Source organism: Anastrepha ludens, chromosome 4 (assembly GCF_028408465.1).
Source record: "Anastrepha ludens isolate Willacy chromosome 4, idAnaLude1.1, whole genome shotgun sequence".
Lineage (NCBI taxonomy): Eukaryota > Metazoa > Arthropoda > Insecta > Diptera > Tephritidae > Anastrepha > Anastrepha ludens.
Window position 1 is genome coordinate 101,963,008 of NC_071500.1, and position 26,127 is coordinate 101,989,134.

The 26,127-nt window shown below is 38.1% G+C and overlaps 2 protein-coding genes across 2 annotated transcripts; one reads left to right on the forward strand and one right to left on the reverse strand.

Annotated features, from left to right (window-relative positions):
- Positions 1-2,459: 2,459 nt before the first annotated feature.
- On the forward strand, positions 2,460-2,994 carry LOC128861923 (uncharacterized). The gene is made up of 2 exons (XM_054100299.1): positions 2,460-2,793; positions 2,918-2,994. Exons 1-2 carry the CDS (start codon positions 2,460-2,462, stop codon positions 2,992-2,994), a joined length of 411 nt encoding a protein of 136 aa, XP_053956274.1.
- Positions 2,995-8,072: 5,078 nt separating this feature from the next.
- LOC128862143 (group XIIA secretory phospholipase A2) lies at positions 8,073-13,477 on the reverse strand. The gene is made up of 2 exons (XM_054100606.1): positions 13,129-13,477; positions 8,073-8,884 (listed from the first exon to the last, which is right to left on the reverse strand). The coding sequence occupies exons 1-2, from the start codon at positions 13,376-13,378 to the stop codon at positions 8,424-8,426; spliced, it is 711 nt and encodes a 236-aa protein (XP_053956581.1). The 5' UTR covers positions 13,379-13,477; the 3' UTR covers positions 8,073-8,423.
- Positions 13,478-26,127: the final 12,650 nt, after the last annotated feature.

The window sequence follows — 26,127 nt, forward strand, 5'->3', positions numbered from 1 at the left end:
GGGGCCGATTGTGCCTCTTTGTCGTTCGTTCCGCGCTCCCGCAATATAACGCCGCATGAGCAAGATAAAGCCGAATTTTTTTGTACGTACAGCCGGCTACATCGAATTATAAGACGTTATCACGTCAAAAAAATTTAAAAACAAAATTAAAAAAAAATTACAAACAAAATTAAAAATTTTGTGTTAAGTTTGCATGCTTTTCCAGCTGAATACCTTAATTTGTTTTGCCTATATTTTGAATTTAAAATAAAATACCAAAGAAAATATTTTAAGTTAAAAAAATGTATATATTTTTTATTTATATATACAAAATGTATTGTATATGTTTTTTATTTATACAAGTATTTTTTTTTTTTTTTATTTTAAATATTTTATTTTATTTTTTTTTTGTGTGTAAATTTGTTGTACATATGTAGGGCACAGATTAAAAAAATAAATCAACATATTTAAAACAAATTTTTAAATTAAGAAAAATACTACAAAAAAAAGTTATTTACCTATATTTTAAACTTAAAAAAGTTACAAAAAAAATTTTAAAAAATGCAAACGAAATTAAAAAAAATGTGTTTCATTCATGCCCACTTCACTTTCGCTTTTTCCAGAATACTCTAATTTGTTTTGCCTATATGTATGTATTTTGAATTTAAAAAAAAAATTACAAAACAAAAAAAAAATAATTTAAGTTAAAATAAAATGTATATATTTTTTCGTTTAATTTAAAATACTTTTTTTTTTGTATTTTTTTTATTTCTTTTTTTTTTAATTTTTTTTTTTTTTTAATTTTTTTTTTAATCTTTGCCCTACTTATGTACAAAAAATTTACAAAACAAAAAACTAAAAAAAAAGTATTTAAAATTAAACGAAAAAATATATAAATAAAAAATATATACATTTTTTAAACTTAAAATATTTTCTTTTTAGTGGGTATGGGAAGAAGTTTCCGTCCTTTCTTAGCCAGAACTATGAATTGTTTGAAGAATTAAATAATAAAAGTAAAGTGTGTGCCATTGGAAACTACAACTCCCTCTTTTAGGCAGCATACGGATTCCTCTAACGAAAAATTCGAGTTCTTTTGACTTGATCCACTCATTGAGCTAGTTTACGATGTTCTCGTAAGTAGTGAACCGCTCTTCAATAAGGGCTGACTAGAGAATACGGTGGGTGGGGCAAGATTACCCAATTCAGTATCTCTAAATATTTCTGAACTGATTTAGCAACGTGTGGTCTGACGTTGTCATACAGCAAAATCAGTTTGTGGTTTAAGGGGTTCATAATAGATGACACCTTTCTGATCTCACCAGATGTACAACATAACCTTTGAAGCATGAATATTTTTTTTCGCTGTCGATGATCCTGGTTCACTTAGTAGGCTCCAACAATTTCGACGCTTAAGGTTGTCATACTAGATTCATTTTTCATCGCCAGTGACGATGCGATGCAGAAAACCTTTTCTTTTCTGCCGCTCAAGAAGCATCTCACACATCACCAAACATCTCTCGATATCCCTCTCTTTCAATTGATGTGGCACACAGTTATCTTCTTTCTGGACCATTCCCATCGCGTGCAAACGTTTACCGACGGTTTATCTGGCAACATCCAACTCTTTAGACATATCATCAAGGGCTCGATAGGCATCTTCATCCAATAATTGTTGTAGTTGAGTATCTTCGAATTTTATCGGTGCCCCTTCGCGCTCTTTATCACTCACGTCGAAATTGCCACTTTGGAAGTGTCGAAACTACTCTTTACAAGTTGTATTTGATGGAGCGTGATTACCGTAAATATGTGTCAATATACGACACGTTTCAGCTACACTTTTCTTTAAAAAGTAATAACAAAGCATGACTTCCCGCAAATTCTGTTTTCTCGGGACGAACGTAGACATTTTTGACGTCCCATAGAAAAGGATCTTTACGCTTCAAACGAATGTCAACTACTTCGATCGAGATCTCACACCTTTCAATGACTAGTGTATTAGTAGAGGGAACATAAAAATAGTATCAGCAGCGACACCTCTTTTACGATATACTATAGATAAAAAAATTAAGTATTAAGTAGGAAAAAGCGAAAGTGAAATTTGAATCATGAATTTAACACAAAACTGACCAATTCATAGTTACCAGTGAAATACAGCAATAACAAAAAATATATTTATTTGAATTACAACCAACAAACTTTTCAATGTCACGAAAATCTCATCAATTCAAAATTGATATTTAATAGTCTGGCATTTTTTTCTAATTGCTATTTATACAATAATTTTTTCAACTCATTCTATGTATTCCCCGAAATCTGTTCATTATAAAAGTAAAATGAGCGCCAATATCGAACTCAGTTGACAAATTGAACGGCTATGAGAAAGTTGTTTAAAAAATAATAATTGAAATTGAAATACATATATTTAAAACGAATCCATATCAAGCAAATAATTCCATTTTGCGCATTCCAACCCAAGCACTATGCGCAACACACTCACGTCTGGCTCGTTCGTTTGGTGCATCGTCTTGCTTCTGCTGCTGCTTTGCACGCTCGGTGAGCACAAAGTCAAAGCCCAATTCCGTTACTTTCCCGGCATTTATGGTGGCTATGGTGGTGGTTACGGTGGTCTTGGCTACGGAAATGGCTTTGGCGGCGGTGGTGGTTATGGTGTGTATCCCGGCCTTGGCGGTTATCAGCCATATCCCTCCTACTTTGGTGGCGGCTATGGCAACATGTATCCGTGTTACAGTGGCTACTTGTGTAGTGGTGGTTATCCTGGCTATGGAGGTTATCCATTTTACGGCAATGGCATGAGTGAGTGTATGCGTTGTGTGTGTGTGTGTATGTGAAAGCGTACACTTTTGCTGCGAAGAATCTGTTTTATGCTAAAAAAATTATGTAGTGTTTTGGACATGTTTCTTTATTGGATCTCTTACAGATACGGCGTACGCAAGTAGCAGTGGTGGTGGCATGGCCAGTGCATCGGCCAGCAGTGGTAGTGGCTTTTTTGGTTAGTGCATGGAGCGTGCGTGTGTGCAGTTCTCAAACTTCGTTGCAGAAGTACAATACAAATATACATTTACGGGTTTTAGAGATAAGTTAGAATAGTCTTAGTTTGTAAAAATCGTTCTGTTATTGCTATTGTTTTCGAATTTATTTGCATTTTGAGACCAAAAATTTAATTATAAAAAAATTAAAAAATAATTAAACTAACCTAACCTAATTTATTTCCTTAAGCAAACCAAAAATACGTTATTTATGCCTCTCAGCATGCCCCGACCAGTTTTTCAATAGTTGAGTGTGGAAGATCGCGCCATTCCTATTGAACTCTTGACCATAGTTCGTCGATGTTTTTTGGGACCATTTCGTATGATGCTAACCATTTCTTCAGAATAGCCTCTACATTTTCAATAGGGTTTAAATCTCTGTGCTGGCTATTCTATAAACTGGAATTATGTCTTTTTGTCGGACACTTGAACAATTTTCGCGGCATGTTTCGGGTCCCTGTCTTGCTGAAATATAACCGCTTCTGTTGGATATGCGTTTAGGTCAATAAATTTTCGGCAAATTGGTCTGTAAGATATTCAAATAGTTTTCTTTTTTCATTATCCCGGCGAAGTAGTCCCACATATAAAGCTACCAACACCATGATTCATGTTGTTGTTGTTGCAGCAGCTTACTAAACCCTGTCAGTGTGACATAGTGACCGGTCGTCTTCGGTAGGCCTACCTCATCTCATCTAACGGTAGGCCCAGAAAGCGTGCTGCTTCGACAGGTTGGGTTCAGAGGCCGAGGGATGTTAGGTGAATAGGTTTGATTGGGCATGCGTAAAGGTGGTTAGTATCGTGCGGTATGCCTTGATATGCTGGACATATTATATGTTGGGTATGTCGGTATTCAGAACGCAATTGGGCCAAAGTTATGTGGGTCTCTCAGGTTACCTGAAGCTCTTCATCTGCAATAGGTGGTGGTTGGACTCCCAGGAGGGCGTTCAGAGGTCAGGTGTTGAGGAAGGTGGTAAGAGTCTCCTGAAGAATGTCATTTAGCGTCGGTCTGTATACTGTCCGGCCTTATAGTTGTAGATTCCTTTTGTTCTTGATCTTGTCCGAAAAGTTGAAGAGATGCCTCCTAACATGCCGGGGAGGTGGCTCAGGTTCTAGCAAGTGTCTGTTGGGGTGAAACCTTCGGTGGAACCCAAGCAGAATTCCTCACAGTGAAAAGGCAAAAAGGAGGCTGGTGAGGTAATTGCTCACTATGGAAAACAGGCCATGCATGCCATTGTCCGATGTCATTGATTGACGCCATTATCGTCAGCATAGGAGACTAGGAAGACTCCCTCTATAGAAGTTGAAAAGCAAGAGTGATGGGATACCACCATGCGAAAGATGACTGACGAGTGCCGACCACTCAAATACGAGGGGAGGTCCAAAATAAACAAGGCTGGCGTCATAAAAATATTTGTGGCGCCATCTGTTAGTTAGTGCGTTGGAAGTTACATCCCTAGCTGACTACCAGTGAATGCTTGGTGACATTCGGTTCAGTGGAAGCGAAGTTATTGCGTCTAAAGGGTCAGTATGTTTGTGTTATAGGTACGAAAATGAGTTTTAAACAAAGAGCCAATGTCAAATTTTGTTTTAAGATCGGTAAAACGTGTACCGAAACATTTGAACTGATGAGAAAAGTTTCTGGCGATGATTGTCTCTCTCGTGCCAGAGTTCATGAGTGGTTTACACGTTTCAGAGATGGTTGTGACGACATACATGACCATGAACATATGGGCCGCTCAAAATCAGTAATCACCGAAAACACCATCGAAATTGTTCGTCAATTTATCAAAAATCAACCGAAATCATCGTTTCAATATCTCAGAAACATCGATTTATCGCATTTTAACTGATCATTTTGGCTTACGGAAGGTCTGTGCACGTTCCATTCCGCACAAGTTAACTGAGGACCAATAACTGCTCAGAATTCAACATTCGAAATACCTCATTAAAGAGGCGAGAAAAGACGAGCACTTCATTTACACCATTGTAGCAGGTGATGAAACGTGGTGTTTCCAACATGAACCTGAAACTAAGCGTCAATGTGCCGAATGGAAGACCCCAGACGAGCCACCACCCAGAAAATCGCGTTTGGAGCAGTCAAAAATCCACTCGATGCTCATTTGTTTTAACGATTCCAAGGGAATTGTGCACAAGGAGTGCGTCCCAACGGGCCAAACCGTCAATGCAATTTTCTATCTTGGCGTTTTGGAACGCTTGTTGCATCGCGTTCGTCGAATTCACATTGAATACCGTGAAGGATAAAGCTGGCGCTTGTTGCATTATAATGCACTATCTCATCGATCCACTCTTGTGACTGATTTTTTGACTAGAAATCGCATTTTAACCCTCAATCACTCACCGTATTCGCCTGGTGTGCCGCCCTGTGACTTCTACCTATTCGGAAAATTGCATTTGGCCATGAAAGGAAAACGTTTTGCGTCCGTAGAGGGCAACCAAAAGGTTTGTACCGACATCCTGAAGGACATTCCGGTCAATGACGTGAGAAACTCTTTCGAAAAGCTTTTATATCGCGCAAAACAGTGTACCGAGGCCGGAAGGGACTATTTTGAATAAATGAACTCGAAGTTATTAGAACAAAGCTCCTGTCGTTTCTATTTTAGCTCAGTCTTATTTATTTTGTACTTCACCTTGTAGTTCGCGGACCACCTCTTCAGCCCTGGCGGAGGGTCGACTGTATAATATCATCTAGCAGCGTGGAGTGGCTCATTTTTCGTTGGTTGCTCTACATCCCCTCGTTTTCGTGGTTCCACACTCTCATACTACTCAAGATGCCTACTTATTAGTTTGAAGTCCCTGCAGTACAGTTCTATTTTGTCTCTATTTTTCGCATCATCTCTTTGGCATCTTTTATGGTGTTGAGGATCGCTCCCTTCTTCCTTGGTCGGATTTATACGAATGTTCCTGATAGACCGCCTCGTCATTTTGATATTTCCATATTGGCTTCATATGAATTCTTTAGGCAACAAATGCACTTAAACCCTGAGCTCTGCTAGAATTCAATACAAATTATAATTCTTTTATGATTGATTTTGCTTCCTCATAAGCATTCTAATCCGCCTCGGCGTTTAGACTTAAATGTATGGCGCTATGGAAAGACCGGCGGTTTGGCTACGCCTCTATTTTGCACACTGCGAATAGTCACAAACAATAAATGGATTACTCTATTCCTAGACTCACCTTCGACAGACTCTTCAAGACGAACATACCGTCCAGATGAGAGGGGCAAACACCAAGGCTATGGAGAAGAGGGGAATTCAATTTCTATACAGATGGTTCCAAGCTAGCTGATAGAGGTTGGCTAAGAAGTATGTTCGAAGGAATTAAGGCTTGAACAAACCGTTCGACTACTGCAGCGTCTCTCAAGCAGAAGTTTTGGCTATAAAAAGTGGCTATATATCTAAATACGCGGCCATTAAATCAATGAATGCAGCTATACTAAGATCAAAGGTTGGACAGGAATACCGGCCACCCCTTAATGATATTAGTGTCGTATTCAAAATAAGGCTTATTTGGGTTCCGAGGTACAGGGCTATTGCGGGAAATTGTAAAGCCGATAAGCTAGCCAGGAAAGATAATATTCTTCAACTGCTTAGTGATAGAAATACCTTTGGGCTACCTATGGCTACGAGCAAATTGATGGTAGATAGGTAAGTAGGGTGGTTGTCGTAAGGTTTTTGACGAGTGCGTTTTTGATTCCAGCGTTTTTATTGCTGCTTGACTGTCCGAGTAAATGAAGACTTCATTTGCGGATAATACTCTCGTTTTTATTTCTTTAAGTCCCTCTTTTATGGCAGTGACTTCCGCCTGAAATACACTGCAATGATCAGGTAAACGAAATGATTGGCATACTCCGAGTTTGTCGGAGTAGACCCCTCCACCTACTTGGTTGTCCAGTTTTGAGCCATCTGTGTAGATGTTTAAGTCATTTATCTTAACAATGAGCTCGTTATCCCATTCCTCTTTGGAAGGAAATACTGTGACAAAGGATTTATTAAAATTGATGTCCTTGGTCCTACAGAAATCCGTTGTGCTGGGAATGCAGGGGAATTGTTCTAAAATTGAGGAGTGTCCTCTTTGGTTCGTTCTGAGTAGGCCGATTTCTCTTAGTCTGAGAGTTGCTTTGGCAGCTGTTTGCTTACCGTACTGCTCTATTGGTAAAATGTTAAGCATGATATTTAGTGCATCTGTGGGTGTGGTTCTGAGGGCCCCGCAGATGCAAAGACTGACCATTCTTTGTACGTGTGCCATGGTTCTTTTAATGTACAATTTATCTAAAGCTGGCCATCATACTAATATAATATGCCGTATGTTAGGATTGGTCTGACAATTGCCGTGTAAAGCCAGTATACGATAGATGGGGAGAGACCCCAACTTAGTCCTATCAGCTGTTTACAAGAGTATAGTGCTATTGTCGCCCTTTTTACTCTATCTTCGACATTTGTCTTCCAAGTTAGCTTTCGGTCTAGTATTAGACCTAAGTAGCGGGCTTCATAATTAAGAATAACATTATCCAATACTGGTCGCATTTACAGTGGCCGCAAATAAAAAAGAAAAAGGAATTGCTTAGCTTTTCAAGAGATTATATCTCAAAGTTCATGGCTTGTATAAACGATCATTGGCTATTAGGCAGACATTCCTTGAGACTAGGAGTTTTCTCCCATGAATATAGTAGAAGTTGTAGAGATGAGAAAGAAGCAGTTGAGCACTTCCTTTCCAATTGTCCAGCCTTAACTAAAATCAAAGCAGGTTTTTTAGATAAATATTTTCTCAATCCTCTTACGGCACTGCTTGGTGTGGGGACGGGACCAATCCTGCGCTTCATAAGAGCCAGAAAATGGTTCCACGAAAGAAAATAAATGATATTCCCGTGTCGCACAGTGGTATTACAACGGACCTGTAAATATATGAAATAGAAATAAAATGTTTGACAGCGTCAGTTATTTAATAGCCTCACTTCCCATATCAGATTATGAAATTATTAGTATATAACATTTACTCTATCGCCACATCAAAAACATTTAAAAAAAACTTATTACACTCGCTCTTTTATTAATTACTTTTATTTTGTAATAAAGTCTACAAATTTTTCCTTTGGGCAATTTCGTTGGCTATATATGTAGGTCAGCATATTACTATGGTCGTAGCATACAAAATAAATTCATCAAATATCTAATAAATACTTTGGGCTATGAATGCCCATCTCTCTCTCTCTCTCTTTCTCTCTCTCGAAACAGTGCATCCAGATTGCAGTTGTGAAATATTTATATACATAAGATTGTGCGCTGAACAATAACACCAACAAGAAACAAGTACTAAGAAAAAGGCGTAAAGCGTTGCTTAAATAAAAACTTCCACATCCTTTTCCATCAACAAGCACTACATGTCGCCCGGATCCTTCCAGCCATATTTCTGTTTCTTGCCCTGCTTATAATATTTATCGCCATTCCCGTTTTTGTATCCGTTATAGCCACGTCCCTCGTCTTTCGATTGCTTAGGCGGTGCACAATAACACGTACGCTTCTGCGAGTCTAAATACGATTTGCAGCCCAGCGTTAAGGTGCCCGTGAATAGCACTTTCGCAGCAGCTTTACAACCAGTCATGAGATATTCACTGGCAATCGATTTATCTATGGTATCGCAATACTTATAAAGGCAGCGCTTGAACTCCAAATCGCATAGCTCTTTATTGCTATTGCAAGTGTCATAGCAAATGTCGTGCTCATTGCAACAGTTCTCCATTTCGACGGCGGGCAAGTATTCGGTGTTAATGCGCAGACCGAGCGAGCCGCAACCGTCGGCGGTAGGTGTATACAGTTTATTTTGGACAGGTCGTACATCTGAAAAAGGCATAAATGAAATTAATATGTGACGAGAGAGTACCTGAAATAAATATCATATTTAAACATAACAGGATTTTCTAGCGCACTGGCAAAGCGCCATCTGTTGGCGAGTGGCTAAAGCTTTCTGGAAGCTTATTATTGCACGCCAACAATTTGCATGAGATTTGGCCAACAGCAAAGGTGAGCTGCGCGCACCCGATTGGTACACGTGTACCGGCGAGATATCCTACACAATTGAAAAATGAAATGGTATTTTCATTAATGATAACAAATAACTGCATTTGTTGGGTTGTCTAAAAGCATTGCATTCCAACGGCTGGAAATCTCCAGTATAAGCTTTTAATCACCATCAGCTGTTCGCAAGTGAAAAAAGCAAAGCAATCAAAACAAACCAATCTTGTTATGTATTTACACTTGTAACTCTATAAGCAGAGAATGTTAATGCAATGAGAAGGAGCAAATGTTAAACGAGCTTTTTTCGAGTTCTAATTTGTAGATTCATAATAAGGTCATTTCAAATTCAACTTTGCTCACGAGTGGCGAATTGCACATATTTACCACGCGAGTGACGCGAGTGGAGGGTTTCTATATTTACTTACCACGCTAGGACAGAAATTCAGATTTTTTCTGCGTTTACCATACTACTGAGGAAGTTCATAAGATTTTTCGGCACACTACTAAGGAAATCGAAGCGAATAAATCTGCGATTAAGAAGGCCGCGCGGCAGTTAGTTTGTGGTGCAGAAGCTAAAGTCGGCGGAGTTATTCGTTTTGTTTTTTGGCACGTATTTAATTCAGGTTCAAGTCCTGAAGTCATATTTTTTTTTCTTGCACATTTTATTTTACAATTCAAACCAGGAAAGTTTGGTAAAATTTTTGAGTTTATTTTAATTAAAATTTCTTTAAAATACTGTTTTTTTTTGTATTTTATAAATGGAAATTTCTTTCCGGTATAAAATAGTTCATACTGGATATGACCTGACTTTTATATAAATAAATCAAAACAGAAAATATGTACATATATCTATAATCTATTTCATCAAATCCAAATTATATTGATGAGAAAATATCATTCTAATATCCGTCCAGAAAGCCAAACGCGCATACACACATGCATATTCATATAATTACGCATACAAACTTTCAACTAACGCAGAATATGTGCATATAAAACTGCGAATCGAATAAATGAGTGATTTAGAAAATATCATTAATAATTGTAGATTAGCGCAATCGTGAAAGACGTGTTGTGTATGCAGTACATCGTCTCTTATTTAACTCAGGTTCAAATCCTGTGCACAGTTTTTTGTTCGATATTTTTATTTCATTTTTTATATTTGGTTTAATTAGAATTGATTTAAAATAGTGTATTCAGGTTTTTCTAATACCTGTTATTTAGAAATTTATTTTCTATATAACATTATTCATACTTCATTTGAATTAATTTATATGTAAAACAGCCATAAAGCCAATCATATGAATATGCATTCCTATATTTAATCTCTTCAGTCAAATCTGAACTACTTACATACACATATTGATGAGAAAATATTCTAATATCCATCCAGGAAGCCTAACGCGCATACTCACATATGTGTATAAATATATGTACAAACTACCACCATTCTAACAAACCCAGAACACAAGCTTCTGCGCACACTTGACACATGGCATATGTATACCCTATGAGCAAAAAGAACCGGGAAGGTGATGTTGACTGCTTCCTTCGATTGCCAAGGCATAGTCCACCATGAGTACCTTCCATCGGGCCAGACAGTCAATAGAGAATATTATTTATCCGTTTTGAAACCTTAGAGAGATGCTGTGTGTTGGAAACCCCCGGAAATGTGAGCAAACAATTCTCAGATTTTGCATGATGATAACGCGCCATCGCACTGATCAAAGAGAATACAAATCGGCCTGCCGGGGGTGTTTGGAGGACTGGGTTAAACGTTGGCACATGTGTGTTGCTTCAGACGGGTCAAATTTTGAAGGAGATAATATAAATTTGCCTGAAATTTAACTCCGTTTTGTTTAATTTAAACATTCCCGGTACTTTCTGATCATAAGGTACATATATGCGGCTTTGCGGACAGCAATGTGTGATTCGCTGGAAGTCGCATTAACTCGCGACTGTCGCACAGTTAGAAGACATATTTACATACATATAAGGGTGCATACATACATACGAAGCCGCGGCCACTCGACATGACAAAAATTTAAGATTTATCAAATATTGGCAAATAATTCCACGCGAAATATTCCAATATTGACTATTTTCGAATGGTCGCGAAAATTGGCATATGGCGGGTCGTTTTATGAATGAAATTGAAATATGAGCTCGAACTTATGAATGAACTTTTTGTTTTTGTTCTAAATTGTTCAGCGCCGTCGCTGATAGAATCATGGCCGCTGCGACTGCGTCTACGAATGTATTTTGTTTTTGTAGTCGCTAGGCTTAGACTTTAGCTTTGGGCGACATGCGCATGTGAGGTATGTATGTGTTTTTGTTGTGTTCTAGAACATTTTAGAATGTGTGGTGGCAAAGCGGCCATCGCGTTGTGCTTGCTGTTGCTTTTGCGTCTATCAAAGTATTGTGTTTTTGTAAGTACAATATTAGGAATATCGACTGGTGACAGACAAAAGTACACGGAAGCAAGAAGGGAGCGCTGTGCTCGCGCTTATGTACATATATGTATGCTTGAATGTATGAACGTGCATGGATGTTGTAACATATGAATACAATTATTTTGTAGGAAGTTTAGAAGGCAAGTAGGTATATATGTATGTATGTATATATGCTAGGACATAAACTCGGTATATATGCATACATAGAGCAGAATTGTTTTTGCACTTGTTAGAAAGAAACTCGTTCACTAGTGCGTATGTGTATTTGATTTCTTGTAAGAATGTGATGTGGTATGACATGTGTACATACATAAGTCAAGGTTATTTGGGCATACTTGCATATGTGATATGATGTTCTTGCGCTTGTGCATTATTGTTTTTCATATACAAATGTACATACATACATATGTATGTATGTAAATGCTGTCGAATACATAAACTATAAATTGACATACAATATAAAATAAGTGTTGATTTATCTTAAACCATTCTTTTTTTCTGAATGCAAATACCTCCTATTGACATGTACATACATATTATGTACTTATGTATATTTCATATACCATCATTTATTTATATATAAAGTATACGTTCATTTATGTACATATGTGTGTAATGAAAAACTTCATGAATTACTTTCAGAACTTTATTAAAATTTATTCGCGTCGCGCGCATGCACAAAACCTTTTGTTCACAGGCGCAGAAATAAACGCTCTGCGTATTTATCCTCCCCACGTGACTCGCCATCAATTCTCGGCACAAATTTTTTTTTCGTTTTTACATTTTTTTTTTTTTTAATGTAATCGTAAAAAAATTTGTAATACATTTTATGTATCCGCTTATCATTTCAAAAGTAATAAAATGGACAAAAAAAAAGCAGTCGAAGAAATAAACGCACCGCCTATTTTTCCTCGCCACATGTTAGACTCGAGTTCAATTCCCGGCGCAAACTTTTTTTTATAAATTTTTTTTTTTTAAATCGTTTTTTTTTAATGTAATCGTAAAATTATTTGTAATACATTTTATGAATCCGCTTATCATTTCAAAAGTAACAAAATGGTCAAAAAATAAGCATTCGAAGAAATAAACGAGCGCCTATTTTTCCTCGCCACATGTTAGACTCGAGTTCAATTCCCGGCGCAAACTTTTTTTTATAAATTTTTATTTTTAAATCTTTTTTTTTTAATGTAATTGAAAAAAAAATTATGTAATAAATTTTACGTATTCGCTTATTATTTCAAAAATACGAAAATAGTAAAAATTTAATTGGTTTAATGTCGAGGTGAGAAATGTGTTGTGTGTTGAGGTGAAAAATGTGTGGTGTTTCTAATTTTTGTGTGGGCAAAAGTCAGTGAGGTGTCTATAAACTCGGTGTGCTAAATGACCTTACTACAAATCTTTCAAATCTCAATTGTGCTAAAAAAAGCTCACAGTAACATTTGCACCTTCTCATTGCATTAACATTCTCTGCTATAAGACGCACTGCAGCAAATCTGCCATAAGGACGTAGTACACACACTTTCTTTATCGCGCTTCACATTTCTGACGCATGCACACATAGTTTTACGTAATTTCCTGCTTCGGCCGGTACCTCCTCCACATTTTCCAACTCACCTGTAGGTTTGCCGTCTGGTCCTAAACATTTATAAATACAATTCTCATCTACTGCTGCATCGAACACCTCATGCACTGTACGAAACTTTCTAACAACCGTCACTAGGTTTTTGAAGACATCACCAAATATTGCCTCCGCCGCAATGATGGCGTCTCGTAGATGTACAATCGTACTGGAACCATAGCCCGAGTATGCGTAGGTGAGAAAAGTTAGCGCGTATATGGCGATTTTCATATATGGAAAATGCATTTTCCACGGTTAAATTGCTGACTAATTATCTCCAAACATAAATAATTCATAAAAACAACTCACTGCATGAAACTGATTACAAATACTGATGGGAGTAGAGTGCGTTGCCATATTAAAAATTCACAAAACGATGTAAGCAATTTCTTTATAGATAGCAACTTTTCGATTTTTTGCCTCATGCGTTTACAGTAACTACAAAAACGTAGCCTTTAATACAAGTGACATATTGCATATATTTCTTGTCTTATTTTTATAACAGCAGTAGCAGTTTTCTCCGAAATATTTATATATTTTATATGACTTTTAAGTGTAGTCATTTGTAGTTTGCTAACATGGGGCAGCACTGCATGCACAGCTGTCTGTGCGCTGCGAACAGTTTTACAGGCAGTGAAAAACTTTGATCAATGCTTCTAAAACTATTAAAAAACTATTTCCTGACAACGGAAATAATTTAGTGTGCTATTGTTCAATTTCTAACATTTCGTTATGGAAATTTTATGCCGAAGTAATAGGACTATGAATAAGTTCGTTTCGGTTTTACAACAGATGGCGTAACTTGATTATTATTCCATCGATCCACATTTCCAAACATTCATTGGAGAGCTACTGTCGTAAGGCACAAACGTCAGTATAAGTTTTTTATTTGAAGCGTAAACAACAATATTTTTACCACACTTGAAAATGTCGAACTTCGTGCCAAATAATGTGTTTTTGCGGGGAATTCTTCTTCATTATTTTAATATGAAGAAAAAAGCAGCCGAAAGTCATCGTATCTTGGTGGAAGTTTATGGTGAGCATGCTCTATCTGAGCGAACGTGCCAGAAGTGGTTTGCACGCTTTAAAAGTGGTGATTTTGGCTTGGAAGACGAAGAACGCGAGGGTGCGCCGCCAAAGTTCATGGATACCGAATTGGAGGAATTGCTCGATCAAGATCCGGCTCAAACGCAAGAAGAGGTTGCAAAAACTTTGGGAGTTGATCAATCAACCATTTCCAAACGTTTAAAAGCCATGGGAATGATCCGAAAGGTAGGCCATTGGGTGCCGTATGAATTGAAGCCAAGAGACGTTGAACGCCGTTTTATGGCATGCGAACAACTGCTTCAACGGCACAAAAGAAAGGGTTTTTTGCATCGAATTGTGACTGGCGATGAAAAGTGGGTCCATTACGACAATCCAAAACGTCGGGCAACGTATGGATACCCTGGCCATGCTTCAACATCGACGTCGGCGCAGAATATTCATGGCCTGAAGGTTATGCTGTGTATCTGGTGGGACCAGCTGGGTGTTGTGTATTATGAGCTACTGAAACCGAATGAAACGATTACGGGGGATGTCTACCGACGACAATTGATGCGTTTGAGCCGAGCACTGCGAGAAAAACGGCCGCAATACGCCGATAGACACGACAAAGTTATTTTGCAACATGACAATGCTCGGCCACATGTTGCACAAGTGGTCAAAACATACTTAGAAACGCTCAAATGGGATGTCCTACCCCACCCGCTGTATAGTCCAGACCTTGCGCCATCCGATTACTATCTCTTCCGATCGATGCAACATGGCCTGGCTGACCAGCACTTCCGTAATTACGATGAAGTCAAAAAATGGATCGATTCGTGGATTGCGGCAAAACCGACCGAATTTTTCACAAAGGGAATCCGTGAATTGCCAGAAAGATGGGAAAAAGTAGTAGTAAGCGATGGACAATATTTTGAATATTAAATTTGTAACCATTTTACGTCAATAAAGTTTCAAATTTCGAAAAAAAACCGCACGAACTTATTCATAGTCCTATTATTTGTTATAAAATCAGTAATATTTACCGTGAATTTTAAGGAATTTATGCATAATTACATTTTTTCTTCTTACATTTTTTCTTCTTAGTAGGTCGAATTGTTTACAGCTATTTGAATCGAACAGGTCCGTTACCAGGTCAGTCGCTTCTACGTTACCGGAATGATCCGCATTTATATACGGCCAAAGACTGTCACTTCAGCAGCATTCACCGTAAATGTATGGGAAATGTTTATGCTGCTACAACAATAACAACAACAGAAACGTTTAGTTCGAAGAAACAATCTGTAGTGATTGGGGTAAAAAATTCCGGAAGAATGCGGATCCGTCTTAAAAATACGTGGTTACACTCCGGCGCAAAATTTGCCATTATGTTACACGCCTTTGTGGAACAACATCAAGGCGCACACCACAAATACGAGGAGGAGCTCGGCCAAACACCCAAAAAGGGTGTACGCGTCAATTATATATATATACACGCCTTCTACATACTTGTCCGGTGTTTCTAAAAGTTTGGTGAAATTTCATCAATGTTACTTATACTTGTACTCCATTTGTCGAATATCTGTATTATAATTTCTTCTAAAACAAAATTAATTTTATGTTATACTGTAGATCACTTGAAAACAATCGCTAGTGTGACTAGCGACACTCGGTTCTATGTTACGGTAACGACACAGATTTATATTCACCCAAGGATTCTTACTTGAGTAGCATCCCTCAAAAATAAATTCCACAATAAGAACAACAAAAATACTGCATAAGCAAGAAAGCCCGGGAGAAATACCAACGTTCGCTTGATATCTTTATTTACCTATTTATTACTTTATTTAATTTATTTTTTATGCTTACATTTTTATTTATTTATTGCGTCTACAGAAATATATTACAAATTTCAATACTAAGTATAACGAAACCAAGCGCAATAATGTGGAAAAAGAGATTTACATTAATTTTATAATTTACTAACAGTTAACCAAAAATTGTGCTTACTCGCCGAAAAATTGGGATGTGGATCCTAAGAGAGAGGTCCTGTTGACAAATTCTTTTTTTTAAGTCATATATAGCTTGAATTTTATCGTAAATGAAGCTATCAACGTTTTCTTATCGTTGTCATTAGTTTTCATTTAGTTGAAGATAAAATAACTATATATTATATAGACACACATGAATTTCTCACTGCACAGAAAATTTTAGTTAAAAATCAATTTTTTTTTAGAAACCGCCATTTGTCAAATAAATTTATTTTGGTTATTCCTTCGATTAATTACTAGATTTAACATTACTTTAACGAAATCTGTTTGGTTTTTTAATTCCAGATTCGATTAATTACTAGATTTAACATTACTTCAACGAAATCTGTTTGGTTTTTAATTCCAGAGGATCCAGTTCAGAGACATAGTGGTCACCGCAAAACGTCTTTTTTGAGAGAAGCTCCCGGAGATCAGCTGTAGCTCCTTTCCAAATAAATATTTTTACTATACTAAGTCTTAAAATACAAGTAAAAGATAACATAACAGGTGTACAAATTTTTAGATTAATAAATTTAAAAGTTTTCTCAGAAAAAATTATGGAAAATTCGCTTTTTTCCGGCCTGCTAAATGTATATACCCCTTTAAGTCGTCTGCATATTAGGGCTTCCCAATAAAAGGTATTATTTTGATATTCAAAGAAAAATGCTATTTTTTAATATAAATGATCGGATGTTCATTTCATTATTAAGAGGAAGGTATGCCGTTAATAGTGGAAAATAACATCAGGCAAATGACCAGCACGACCACGCTTACAGGACAATATCTTCTTCATGAAATTTTCCATAACCGAATTGCCAAGTGGCTGCCCTATGTCCTCGATAGCCTCACGAATTCGATCTTTGTAGTCGTGAATTGACCCTGGGCTGTTGGCGTAAGCCTTCTCTTTCACGTGGTCCCAAAGAAAAAAGTCACAAGTTGTTAAATCGTAAGATCTCGGTGGCCAATTGTGATCACCTCCTCGAGAGATAACACGGTCCGGAAACTTTTCCGGTAAAATATCAATGCTTTCGTTGCTTGTGGGGCACCGTCTTGTTGAATATAAACGTTGTCCAGATCAATACTATTCAATTCCGGCCATAAAAAATCGTTAATCATCTCTCCTGTTTAACACCTAGCACCTGTTATTGGAAAACCCTTACATAAAAGAAATTTAGAGTGAGTACAGAAGTAGCAAATGTCTTCAAAAAATAAAATGACTTAATAGGCTTCCCTGAGGAGCTACAGATGATGCAATAAAAGTACATACTTGAGGAAACATTATCAACTGGAACTACGCACGTAGATGGTGAAAGATAAGATTTTAAAGAATGAAAGCTAAAATTGGATAATTTGACCATCTAAATTCAATGGCTGTCAAAAGTTTCGAAAAAGAGTCTGCATAAATACTTGAACTCGTTTATTTAAAGCTGAAAGGCGTGGGTACCAGCGAGATTAGTGGCAGTCGACTTGCCCGACTTTTAACGCACACGCCTGTCTGACAGACAGCATGGTTTTAGAAGTGGCAGACCTACCTTATGAGCCATGCAAGACGTAATAGCTAGCGTAGAACATGCCCAGGTAGATAATCGATACTTCAAACGCTTAGTATTACTAGCCACTCTGGATATTAGAAATGCTTTCAACAGTCTAAGTTGGGAAGACGTAATTGAAGCCCTAAAGGCAAAATTCAATACCCCGAATAATCTGCTAATGATTTTTCGCAACTACCTAGGTAATCGCGTGCTATTATATAAGCTACGATGAAAGCCTTCGAATTGAGATTCCCGAGGATGTGCACTTAGTGGGATTAGCAGATGACATCGCAGCTGTAATAATCGCTCGAAACACTGACGAAGCCAAAGGAAGGTAAATCAGGCGATGATCCGTGTTCCGACATGGCAAAAGGACCATGGATTAAAGCTGGGCACAGAGAAAACAGAGCTAATCCTTCTATCCAACAGACGTATCCCACTAGAGGTAGATATTCAAGTACTCGATGCCACTTTATCTACTAAAAGAGGCTATCTTACTGGGCGCACATAAATAATGCAGCCACAAGAGTTGCCAAAGTAAGCTTATGGCGAGCTTTAGAGGTCCAACGCAGAACAAGCGAAAACTTGTAATGGACACGACGAACTCTTATACGGATGCGAAATATGGGCAGATTCGCTAAAAGTTCAATGCCGGCGGAAAACTCTGCAATCCGTGCAACGCACTAGCTCTCTCAGAGTGACTTCTTCATACAGAACAGTATATGAAGCAGCGGTGTTAGTTATCCGCGGAACCATCCATATTCTAGCACAAGAGCGCAAACAGAGATGGGAGGCAAAAATCACAGGAATCCCAGTACAACGCTTCTCCGATATTAGAATTCAAACGCTCACATTTTGGCAGACAAGATGGAACTCTGAACAGTACGGTAGATGGACAGCGAGACTAATACCTGGTCTAAAAAGTGGGTAGAAAGAAAGCACGGTGAAGTTAACTATTACCTCACACAGTTTTTGTCCGGACATGGGTCCTTTCGCAAGCATTTGTGGCGAATGGGAAAAGCGAGCCTACCAAACTGCATATATGGAGATACTGAGTATGATGATGAGGAGCAAACCTTCTTTAAATGCGGGAGTTGGAAAATAAAGAGAACAGTTCTGCAACGAGCTATTGGTGTATTTAGACCTGAAGAAATAATCGAGAAAATGATGACCGCGAAGCAATGCGGAAGCAGTCCCGGGGTGGAGGGAAAATCCTAGAGATCAGGAGAGTTATTTTTAGTGAAATCACCACAGACGTAGTAGCGACGGTTACTACATGGTGCGAAGGCATTTTTAAACTTTAATTTAAATAAAAATCTAACGCATAGATGTCTGGTTTGGTGAGAAGCTCTTCGGAAAGGGGTACAGAGAATTGCATGTATTGGCATCACCGAACCATGTAAAACTTGCCCCAGTGCTGCTCTGAATGTCGTTTGGACTTACTTCCCATTGACTTTTACGTTAATTCCATCGTTGCTTAAGGCGCAATCAGGTTGGCCCCTGGAGACAATCTCTCAATGGACGTGATATAATTTTTAGGCAACTAACGCCGTATATCTGCAATCCGCAGTTAGAGGTTCGTGTTAGGGCAATCTTTCCAAATAGGCAGGATTGGATTGAGGGAAAAATCTGCACCAAAGCTTGTACCTCTGTCTTCACTGACGGCTACAACATGGAATCGGAAGTTAAAGCAGGAGTTTTCTCTAAATCAGCCAATTTATCTATTTCCTTAAATTTGCCGAATACTGCTAGTGTTTTTCAGGTTCCTGCAGGTATGTAAAATGCTTAGGGAACGAGGGAGACATTAACATATTTTCCGAACGATAGTAAAGCCGCGACCAAGGCTCTGACGGCGCCATGGTGTAGTTCCAAACTAGTCAACTCCTGTAAAGAGAAGACCAATTTCATGGATGTGCAAATAACATTTCTATGATCTGGGCTCTAAGTTCTTAATATAGAAAAAAAAGAAACTGTTGATGAGCTTCCAAGGAAGCGGTCGACTGAATTGGTCTCAGAGATTTAATACCCAGTCATGGGCATCCCCCTGACTATTCCCCTGCACAACTTATATCTCAGGAAAGCGCAGAACATAACGGAGCTCCATTTCTTCGAGTTGGTTTACGAAAACTATTTGACCCCAGTAAAATATACGCCTGACTCAGCAAGTCGTGGGAACTCCACGCCATTCAATTTCCATTTCACCTACCTACGTATTAGAATCATTTTAAGACTGTTGGTAACTTCGAAATGGGTCTACATTTTCAATTTTGATTTTGTTACCACATTTAAAAATAAGGTGTTATAGAGGCCTTAAAATTAAGAAAAGTGCGAAAGAAAGCACATGACAATTCTTTAAGGGGCAAGAGAAAACCCCCATCAAGGTCAGTTTGCGATATGCAGTTTTCCACATCATCATCATAAATTGCGTAGCTTTACTGCTAAAATAATTTCACAACACTCATTTGTAGGTCAATTAAAAAATGGCCTAAAATATCCAGTACGTAGATATGTACGCAGAATTAATGAAATTATCCAGCAATGTACAAAATAATAACGGAGTTGAAAACTCAATTCCACACGAATTTCCAAATAAATTAATTGACCACCAGTGAAAATCAACAAAAGTTTAAGGGAGGTCAGTCAGAGATAAATCAAGTTTACAATTACGAGTATTCTGTTGAATGATTACAGCAACAAAATGAAAACACTTCATTTTGCAAACGAATAATACACAAATGAAAATACAACAAACATACAGATGGGGGCATTAATCAGTTGTCTTATAAACATAACAGTAAATCTATAGATATAAACACGACGACAATAGGGACTTCCACAGAAATATTCACCTGGCCGTAAATTATCAAACTCACTAAAAGAGTCAAAATTTCGCATTTTAGGACTGTTGTTCTGTGAATTACAAGGCGAAGACCTTGATTTCATAATAAATGCCTTTTAACCTTGTATGCCCTATAGGACAAGCATGAAAGGGTTAGATAAGGGAAACTAGAGTGGTCCCTCTTTTGCCATCAATTTATGTAGTCAGGAGTTGGCATCGTTTGTACTAGTTGAAAATGTCATGAATTGAATGAGGTATTTATTGATAAACTTATTTATTCCGTGAAAGAATACTCAACCTATCACCGATTGATATTGCGGCAGAAGGTCTAGCAGCTAGATCTGCCACAAGACTTAATGCAACTGGTGAATTTGCCTGCCAAATATTCGGACATAGCTCAATAGGTATGAGTTATTGGACAAATACGGACTATATGACTCCAAAATACAATTGAGTGAAGAGATACAGAACAACAATAGAAGTAGAGTGGTGGAAAAAAGGTATGAAACCTAGCACCAATACTCTTAACATATTTACCGACTGCTCGAAAATGATGGACGGAGTAGGTGCAGGGATATGTTGTGCAGAGCTGGACATCAGGCGGCCAATTACGCTCCCTGACCATTGCAGTATTTTTCAAGCAGAAGTCTTTGCGGTAGGAAAGGCTGCAGAAATAGCACTAACAAGGACATCGAGTAACTCCAACATCCAGAATGGGGTATTTATCTTATATCTTGGATATCTTAAGCTATAACTCACTTGTCTTACGCACCTATTTCTTATTATTATTAAAATAAATAATACCACTTATCAAAAAGGTCGATAACTTTATATTTCTTTTTAAAAATGCAACAAAAAAATAGTTTTTCAATCGTTTCTAGATTGTGGAACCTTATTGCGCATATAAAAAATGTCCAAATGTAATACAAAAATACTTTCCTTCAAACCAGCAGCATCATTTTCAACGGCCAAACATTTAAAAAAAAAAATGCCAAAAAAAAATTCTGAACAAAAATACATATGTATGTGTATCATTTTTTTCAAAAATACTAAAAAAATTGTGTTTAAAAAAAAACAAAATAATAAACTACGTTCTGTCAAAACAGTACCGGGAATTGTTCAATAAAACGAAAAATAATAAATTTATTTTGCCACCTTAAAAATAGGCTCCATTCGACGCAATACACATACATATGTATGTATGCTAACGATTAGTCCAGTCATCAAAGCACCTTCTAAGGGGGGGGGGTAGGGTCACAAAATCGAAATTTTTTTTCTTCACTCATCTTATAGTAAATCATTTCAAGAATGTTGTGTCAAAATTTTAAGTGGATCGGAGCAGAACTCTCAAAGTTATAGCCTTTGTAGGCACTCTCCCTCGAATGCGAAGCATCGATAATTTCTCAGAGTCATTTTTTCAAACGCGTTTTTCCCGAAACGACTTCTTAAAAGTCGGTGCCAATCACAACTCCGAAACTATTCAACCGATTCTTTTCAAATTTGGCACACGTTTTCTAAATCAAAAATACCTCCCCCCCACACTGTTTTTTTTTTACTTTTTTTTTTAAGGTTGTTTTTCACTTACAAATATGGCGAAATTTTTCGTCAAAAATCACATGACCTTGGCGGCCAATTTACAGCGCCGCGACGTGAGATTATTCGGTCATCAAATTTTTCGCGCAAAAGAGCCATTGTTTCGTTAGCTGTGTGACAAGTGGCACCGTCCTGTTGAAAACACATATCGTCCACATCCATATCTTCCAATTCGGGCCATGAAAAGTTCGTTATCATCTCACGATAGCGAACACTACTCACAGTAACTGAGCCTCATTTTGGAAAAAATACGGTCCAATGATGCCGCCGGCCCATAAACCGCACCAAACAGTCACTCTTTGTGGGTGCATTGGTTTTTCGGCGATCACTCTTTTATTATCATTCGCCCAAGTACGACAATTCTGCTTATTGACGAATCCACTGAGGTGAAAATGTGCCTCATCACTGAAGTTGAAGTGCGCGATGTGCATTTTGATTTGAACGCCCGTTTTCATGATAAGCCTGAATAACTTTAACGCGTTGCTTGATTGTGTATCTTTCTATGGTTAAAGTTGAGTTAGTCTGAATTTGAAAAATGGTAAACGAAATGCGAAAAAAAACTTGACGTTTAGGTATGGTTCACATTCAACATTGAAATTTAACCATCCTTTATATATACACCCCTTTTTTGGGTGCTTGCCCGACATCCTCCTCCTATTTGTGGTGTGCGTCTTCATATTGTTCCGACTCCGAACAGCAGACATTTTTTTTATTTTTATGGAAAGCTTTTTCATGGCAGAAATACACTCGGAGGTTTGCCATTGCCCGCAGAGGGGCGACCGCTATTAGAAAAATGTTTTTCTTCATGTTGGTTTTTCTGAGATTCGAACCAACGTTCTCTCTGTATTCCGAAGGGTAGTCACGCACAAACCCATTCGACTACGGCGGTGAATATTCGTTTATGTAGTTCTTGTCCACCATATTTCAGCAGCTCTGTGGGTATTCCATCTTCGTCACAGCTTTTATGGCTTTTAAGGTATCTTATAGCCAATACTACTTCGTCAAAAATAGGCCCTTCGATACAGATTTCAGCTGTATGTACTACTTGTTGCACCTTAATTGTCTTGTCGTGGGGATTCTTATTAAGTAGTTCGTTGAAATATTCTTTCCATCTAAATTGTTGTTTTTCGCCGAGTTATGGAGCCATCTTTTGCTTTGATATTTTTGTTTCTAATATACATAAAATGGTTTTCAATTTGTTCAATTGGCCGTTTCATGTGTAAGTTTTTCTTGTTTTCTCACAATTTTCTTAGCCTTTTATTTTTATAGTCTCACTAGAGTATTCACGACATGGAAATCGATTACAGGGATAAGTTCTGGATGCCAACCAAAATTACTGCGATGGAGTTACACGGCTATAGTCATCAGACCTATGACTTCCAAACGGGCAATAGTGTGGGAGAATGGCACGATAAAGCAAACAATAATAAATACACTAACAAAATTTACCAAGGCTAATATATGTTTGCATAACAGGAGCCACGCATAGAAGTCCAAGCAATTGGACAAATCATTAATCCAGTCATCAATAGAGATTCTTTCAGAATTCACACCTCTTCATATCCATATCCAATTCCAAGCGAGGTCGGCTATTCTAAAAAGAGCAAAAACCACCATTGGCTCAGGCGTTCATCAAAACCGCAAGGAGTTTGGTATTCTTGCTGAAAATACCACTGGGATCTCAATACCATATCTCGATGCTCTCGATATTCAGTTTAGTCAAATGCTTCAGGACTGAACTGGGTAATAAAAAGACTTGGTAAAGGTTATCTGAAACCTACAAGATAAACTAGAACATATTAACATGGTACACGGACAGTTCCTTGCGGACTAAGAAAAATATACCTGGAAGCGCTAGGCAAGAATAGAATTATATTTTTAGTTGGGCTCTACGCACTAGAAAGATGCGCGTAATTTAACCTTGAACGCAATTATAACAACAAAAGAATAGCTATCCTTACTGATGGCCAGGAAGCAATCAAGGCTCTCAACTCTGTCTAAGTTACATCAAAACTTATTCTGAAATATTATATTTTAATAAGCTGAATATCTTATGCCAGAACAAACAGGGTTCCAGGACACATAGGAATTACTGGAAACGAAAACGCAGATAAATTATAGAGAAAAGTGGCGGCCAAATCGCTTAAGTGTTCATCGCCCCATTAAAGAAGGAGAAAAAGTTTAGAGAAGAAGGTCGATGTATAGGAGCCACACGAATCGGCGCAAAATAACCTTTTCGGCCGAGTTGACGCCTGCAATTCCTTGCTGAAACGTAATTGAGACGACTCATTTTCGAAGTGGGCTACCATTACTGGTGATGTAAAATAGGTCACATGCAAGAACAACAGCCGGAAAAGAACGTAATAAAATAACGGCAAGCCAGCCCAAATAATCGCTGCGCCCAGCTTAACGTACAAGAAGGTTTTGCTGTATGCTTGGTGGAGTTTGAAATGAACAATCCGATAAGAAGTACTTCCATCACGCCAAACTCGCAATTATCTCCCAACGACTAATTAGATTGAAGGTGGCGACCGGATGGAAATAGCCAGAATTGGCGAATAGGTAGAGAATAAGGAAAATCGCATTGCACTGATTGCATTACAAAAATTACGTCTGAAGTGACAGACAGAAAAAGAAGTGGTCGTCCTCCTGTGGTTCGAACCAGTGCAGCCATAAAAGCCATTCGAGAAAGAATTCGCACAAATCCCTCCGTCGCTCAAACGGTCATCTTTTAACAACGCGCTTGAAGTGACACGCGATCAACGGTGATTAAAATATTATTTTCACAGATGAGACAATTTTCACTGTGAAAAAGATTTTAATAAGAAAAAGTCAAAATCTGAGCTAAGTCTTCTAAAGTCGCAAAAAATGTTGTTCCAAAAGTTCAGCGTGGAGAGCATCAAGCCTCCGTAATGGTTTGGTGGGGAGTGTCTTGTAAATGCGTTACATCTCTTAATTACCGCGAAAAAAAGGGTTGGCGCAGGGACTAAAGTGTACCAAGAGGATGTCTTAGAAGGCATGGTGAAGCAGTAGACTCTTCAATAGAGCTTCTTCCAGCAAGATTTGGCTCTAGCCCATAAAGCAAAAACCACTCAGCAGAGGCTAAAAAACAATATTCCGGGGCTAATAGCCACAGAAGATTGGACGTCTGGAAGTCCAGATCTGAATCTATTGGACTATAGTGATTATTTGTGATCAGACCTCACAGAAATGTGAGAGTCTCAAACAGTCCTTAGTTCGAGCAGCGGCGACAATATCCACGGAAACCGTGCATGCTGCAATAGCTAAATGGTCTAATCGTTTCGAATAAAAATTAAAAATTTTTGTTGTTAATATTTACATGATTAAATAAAACAAAGTTTAACAAAGCGCGCCAGTCGTTTTTTCTCATGCTAACCGGCGCCAGTTGGACACACCAAGAGGAGGCCTTCCTCTTCCTCTACTACCACCAGCTGGTACCGCATCAAATATTTTCAAAGCCAGCGCGTTTGTATCCACTCGGACGACATGACACAGCCAACGTAGCCGCTGGATCTTTATTCGCTGCGAATTGACTATGTCGTCATGAAGCTCATACAGCTTATGGTTCCATCGCTTCCGATACTCACTGCCGCCAACGTGCAAAGGTCCAAAAATCTTGCGCAGAATCTTTCTCTCAAACACTCCAAGCGTCGCTTCATCGGATGTTGTCATCGTCCACGCTTCTGCGCCATACGTTAGGACGGGCATGATGAGAGTCTTGTAGAGTGTCAGTTTTGTTCGTCGAGAGAGGGATTTACTACTCAATTGCCTTCTCAGTCCAAAGTAGCACTTGTTGGCAGGAGAGATTCTACGTTGGATTTCAAGGCCGACATTGTTATCGTTGTTAATGCTGGTTCTTAATAAACTAAGTCTCTTACAACCTCGAAATCATAACTGCCAACAGTGACGTGGGTGCCGATACGCGAGTGCGCTGACTGTTTGTTTGATGACAGGAGG